The sequence below is a fragment of the Oncorhynchus keta genome, chromosome 1 (genome assembly GCF_023373465.1).
Source record: "Oncorhynchus keta strain PuntledgeMale-10-30-2019 chromosome 1, Oket_V2, whole genome shotgun sequence".
Lineage (NCBI taxonomy): Eukaryota > Metazoa > Chordata > Actinopteri > Salmoniformes > Salmonidae > Oncorhynchus > Oncorhynchus keta.
In genome coordinates this window covers 1,013,649-1,019,082 of record NC_068421.1, presented here as the reverse complement: position 1 = coordinate 1,019,082, position 5,434 = coordinate 1,013,649, and the positions used below count along the sequence as shown (strand labels likewise).

At 45.9% G+C, this 5,434-nt stretch overlaps 1 protein-coding gene across 50 annotated transcripts in view; it reads right to left on the bottom strand.

Moving 5' to 3' along the window:
- LOC118378674 (lysosomal amino acid transporter 1 homolog) overlaps window positions 1-4,117 on the bottom strand; it is an 18,337-nt gene extending 14,220 nt beyond the window's left edge. For all 50 annotated transcript variants that reach the window (XM_052526967.1, XM_052527801.1, XM_052528240.1 and 47 more), the window contains exons 1-3: window positions 3,904-4,117; window positions 3,170-3,533; window positions 2,569-2,698 (exon numbers count right to left, since the gene is read on the bottom strand). In XM_052526967.1, coding sequence (XP_052382927.1) covers window positions 2,569-2,698; window positions 3,170-3,363 — 324 coding nt within the window. In that variant the 5' untranslated portion in view covers window positions 3,364-3,533; window positions 3,904-4,117. The remainder of the gene's footprint in view (window positions 1-2,568; window positions 2,699-3,169; window positions 3,534-3,903) is intronic.
- Between the last annotated feature and the right edge of the window lie 1,317 nt (window positions 4,118-5,434).

Below are 5,434 nucleotides of genomic sequence, written 5' to 3'. Positions count from 1 at the left end.
GAAAGGCATAGGTCAGGGAAAGGCATATGTCAGGGAAAGGCATATGTCAGGGAAAGGCATATGTCAGGGAAAGGGAAAGGCGTAGGGTCAGGGAAAGGCATAGGTCAGGGAAAGGCATAGGTCAGGGAAAGGCATAGGTCAGGGAAAGGCATAGGTCAGGGAAAGGCATAGGTCAGGGAAAGGCATATGTCAGGGAAAGGCATATGTCAGGGAAAGGCATAGGTCAGGGAAAGGCATAGGTCAGGGAAAGGCATATGTCAGGGAAAGGCATAGGTCAGGGAAAGGCATAGGTCAGGGAAAGGCATAGGTCAGGGAAAGGCATATGTCAGGGAAAGGGAAAGGCGTAGGGTCAGGGAAAGGCGTAGGGTCAGGGAAAGGTGTAGGGTCAGGGAAAGGTAAGGGTCAGGGAAAGGCATAGGTCAGGGAAAGGCATATGTCAGGGAAAGGCATAGGTCAGGGAAAGGCATAGGTAAGGGTCAGGGAAAGGCAAAGGTAAGGGTCAGGGAAAGGCAAAGGTAAGGGTCAGGGAAAGGCAAAGGCATAGGTCAGGGAAAGGCATAGGTCAGGGAAAGGCATAGGTCAGGGAAAGGCATAGGTCAGGGAAAGGCATAGGTCAGGGAAAGGCATAGGTCAGAGAAAGGCATAGGTAAGGGAAAGGCATAGGTCAGGGTCAGGGAAAGGCGTAGGGTCAGGGAAAGGCGTAGGGTCAGGGAAAGGCATAGGTCAGGGAAAGGCATAGGTCAGGGAAAGGGAAAGGCATATGTCAGGGAAAGGCATAGGTCAGGGAAAGGCATAGGTAAGGGAAAGGCATAGGTAAGGGAAAGGCATAGGTCAGGGTCAGGGAAAGGCGTAGGGTCAGGGAAAGGCGTAGGGTCAGGGAAAGGCGTAGGGTCAGGGAAAGGTAAGGGTCAGGGAAAGGTAAGGGTCAGGGAAAGGTAAGGGTAAGGGTCAGGGAAAGGCATAGGTCAGGGAAAGGCATAGGTCAGGGAAAGGCATATGTCAGGGAAAGGCATAGGTAAGGGAAAGGCATAGGTAAGGGTCAGGGAAAGGCAAAGGCATAGGTCAGGGAAAGGCATAGGTCAGGGAAAGGCATAGGTCAGGGAAAGGCATAGGTCAGGGAAAGGCATAGGTCAGGGAAAGGCATAGGTCAGGGTCAGGGAAAGGCGTAGGGTCAGGGAAAAACATAGGTAAAGGAAAGGCATAAATAAGGGAAAAACATAGGTCAGGGAAAGGCATAGGTCAGGGAAAGGCATAGGTCAGGGTCAGGGAAAGGCGTAGGGTCAGGGAAAGGCGTAGGGTCAGGGAAAGGCGTAGGGTCAGGGAAAGGCGTAGGGTCAGGGAAAGGTAAGGGTCAGGGAAAGGCATAGGTAAGGGTCAGGGAAAGGCATAGGTAAGGGAAAGGCATATGTCAGGGAAAGGCATATGTCAGGGAAAGGCATAGGTCAGGGAAAGGCATAGGTCAGGGAAAGGCATATGTCAGGCAAAGGCATAGGTCAGGGAAAGGCATAGGTCAGGGAAAAACATAGGTAAAGGAAAGGCATAGGTCAGGGAAAGGCATAGGTCAGGGAAAAACATAGGTCAGGGAAAGGCATATGTCAGGGAAAGGCATATGTCAGGGAAAGGCATAGGTCAGGGAAAGGCATATGTCAGGGAAAGGCATAGGTCAGGGAAAGGCATAGGTCAGGGAAAGGCATAGGTAAGGGTCAGGGAAAGGCATAGGTCAGGGAAAGGCGTAGGTAAGGGAAAGGCGTAGGTAAGGGTCAGGGAAAGACATAGGTCAGGGAAAGGCATAGGTAAGGGTCAGGGAAAGGCATAGGTCAGGGAAAGGCGTAGGTAAGGGAAAGGCATAGGTAAGGGTCAGGGAAAGACGTAGGTAAGGGAAAGGCATAGGTAAGGGAAAGGCATAGGTAAGGGAAAGGCATAGGTAAGGGAAAGGCATAGGTAAGGGTCAGGGAAAGACATAGGTAAGGGTCAGGGAAAGGTAAGGGTCAGGGAAAGACATAGGTAAGGGTCAGGGAAAGGCATAAGTCAGGGAAAGGCGTAGGTAAGGGAAAGGCATAGGTAAGGGTCAGGGAAAGGTAAGGGTCAGGGAAAGGTAAGGGTCAGGGAAAGACATAGGTAAGGGTCAGGGAAAGGTAAGGGTCAGGGAAAGACATAGGTAAGGGTCAGGGAAAGGTAAGGGTCAGGGAAAGACATAGGTAAGGGTCAGGGAAAGGCATAGGTCAGGGAAAGGCGTAGGTAAGGGAAAGGCATAGGTAAGGGTCAGGGAAAGGTAAGGGTCAGGGAAAGGTAAGGGAAAGACATAGGTAAGGGTCAGGGAAAGGTAAGGGTCAGGGAAAGGCATAGGTCAGGGAAAGGTTAAGGAAAACATGCCATTGGGATACAATGTACCTTACTAACTCCATTCACAAACCAGATGAAACAAAATGCTGAATGCTTTAAAAAAAATATGCTTCAATGCAGCTGTGATACAGTGCATCATGGCATGTCTGGGCAGAGAGTGCTTTGGCAATGCCTCTGCCCATATTCATACAAGAGCAAGTTGAAGTTGTGCCTGTTGATAGATACCTGGATGGGCAGCTGGCTGGTCAGGACGCAGCCTATTAGACTGCTGAGGTCCCCACTGAAGAGGAAGAGCAGAAAGCCAAACGACATGGCCTCCTCCACTTTACCATTACGATAAGCCTCATAGACTTGCCTGGGGGGAGAGAGAACAGATACAATGGGAGAGAAGAGACTGGTGTGACCTCATCTAAGTATCTGTTTACATGTCTCTGAACCTGATAAACTGTCTTTGCAGGGCCACAGACTTTCTGCTTGCTGCGGTAATAAATCATTCGTGGGCTATAAGGTGGCGCACAATTGGCCCAGTGTCGTCCATGTGTGGCCGTTTTTGGCCGTCATTGTAAATACGAATTTGATCTTAATTGACGTGCCTAGTTTAACAAAGGTTAAATTTAAAATGGTAAAATCTGTCATGCGTATCATCACAACACCAAATGCCAGATACATTTGAGACCGCAGCTGTTGATCACAATATTGGGATCAGGTATTTTTGTTTGTATTATAAATACAAAACTACTTCCCCCTTAAAGAGAACGCATTCCTAACGCAGTGGTGAACAACTTACGGTAGAGTAGACAGCAAGAAACAGAACATTGAAACTTACGGTAGAGTAGACAGCAAGAAACAGAACATTGAAATCAGCCCGATGACTACGCTCCAGTATTCCCACACATTCTCCACGCATTCCTCAAACAGGTAGAGGATCCAGGGCGTCCCGTTAGCGCACAGTGGCCGACCCAGCACGGGGGAAGTCAGGTTAGCGGCCACGTCCGCAGTCCTCCCCGGGAAGCGGGGCATGGGGGCGACTATGTCCGTCCCAGCGTCAGTCCCTCTGCCTCCGTGGAAGAATCCGAGCGCGACGATGTGGAAGTGTTCGTTTGTTGACACCAAACACTGACCGCCCTCGAGCCCACCACACCTAGGCTACAGGTTGGCAAACGAGCGTGTGGCGATGTCATTTGATGAGTCTGCAAGATAATATACACATGGTCATTGACATAATTACGAATTGGCTGGGGCAATTTGGAAGAGTGGTGTCGGGTGGGGAAAGAAATACAATTCATTGTTACTGTGCTTTTGGTTTCAGCAACAACATGCACGCACCAGACAACTCTGATACAATGTTGATGCTTTCTCCATTTAAGAAAACATTTGCATATTGGTAATAACCTTTTGTTGGGGTCGCATAGGTCTACAATGCTGCAATTTGATCGTTTTATAGACCAGAAGCTATTCATTGATGTGGCTATCGCTTCTCATCAAATGGTTGGACCAGCCATAACAGGCACAGACCAACCAACGTTGTCAACAAATCAAATGCAGCTCATAAACTCTCACCGGATGCGTTGATTTTTCGACCTTCGTGTTACTGTGCGACGGCTCTCCATTTCAACTCGGCTGCCGTTATGTTTTGATTGAGCGATATATTCCGCTAAGCTATTTAATTTCCCATACTTTTATTATATTGTAAACGAGCAATTATTCTCGCCCACTCCTGTCCTCCGAAATGGTATCAAATTACATGTTTTCACTTCCGCATTTTCTGGAAAAAGCGCAGAACTGAGAAGCACGAGGATAAGGACGTTAGCGCCATCTGCTGGGTGTTATGCCACGGTGTGATACATCTAGTCAAATAGAATTGTATTATTTTGTCACGTGCATTGAATACAACTGGTGTAGACTAACGTGAAATGCTCCCTTACGAGCCCTTCAACAATGCAGAGTTTAAAAATAAAACAGTAACACAAGAGGATACACAATACACAAGAATCGGGTGACTCTGCAACTACGGGCACTTCCATGTCTTCGGGTCAATTTTGGGGATTTTATCAAAAATAAAGCAAATACAAGTATTTGTATGTTAAGTTCATACTGGAATCACCGTCTTTAAACACCTCTCTATCAAGTATTTGTATGTTAAGTTCATACTGGAATCACCGTCTTTAAACACCTCTCTATCAAGTATTTGTATGTTAAGTTCATACTGGAATCACCGTCTTTAAACACCTCTCTATCAAGTATTTGTATGTTAAGTTCATACTGGAATCACCGTCTTTAAACACCTCTCTATCAAGTATTTGTATGTTAAGTTCATACTGGAATCACCGTCTTTAAACACCTCTCTATCAAGTATTTGTATGTTAAGTTCATACCGGAATCACCGTCTTTAAACACCTCTCTATCAAGTATTTGTATGTTAAGTTCATACCGGAATCACCGTCTTTAAACACCTCTCTATCAAGTATTTGTATGTTAAGTTCATACTGGAATCACCGTCTTTAAACACCTCTCTATCAAGTATTTGTATGTTAAGTTCATACTGGAATCACCGTCTTTAAACACCTCTCTATCAAGTATTTGTATGTTAAGTTCATACCGGAATCACCGTCTTTAAACACCTCTCTATCAAGTATTTGTATGTTAAGTTCATACTGGAATCACCCCATAGGTCTTTAAACACCTCTCTATCAAGTATTTGTATGTTAAGTTCATACTGGAATCACCGTCTTTAAACACCTCTCTATCAAGTATTTGTATGTTAAGTTCATACCGGAATCACCGTCTTTAAACACCTCTCTATCAAGTATTTGTATGTTAAGTTCATACTGGAATCACCCCATAGGTCTTTAAACACCTCTCTATCAAGTATTTGTATGTTAAGTTCATACTGGAATCACCGTCTTTAAACACCTCTCTATCAAGTATTTGTATGTTAAGTTCATACCGGAATCACCGTCTTTAAACACCTCTCTATCAAGTATTTGTATGTTAAGTTCATACCGGAATCACCGTCTTTAAACACCTCTCTATCAAGTATTTGTATGTTAAGTTCATACTGGAATCACCGTCTTTAAACACCTCTCTATCA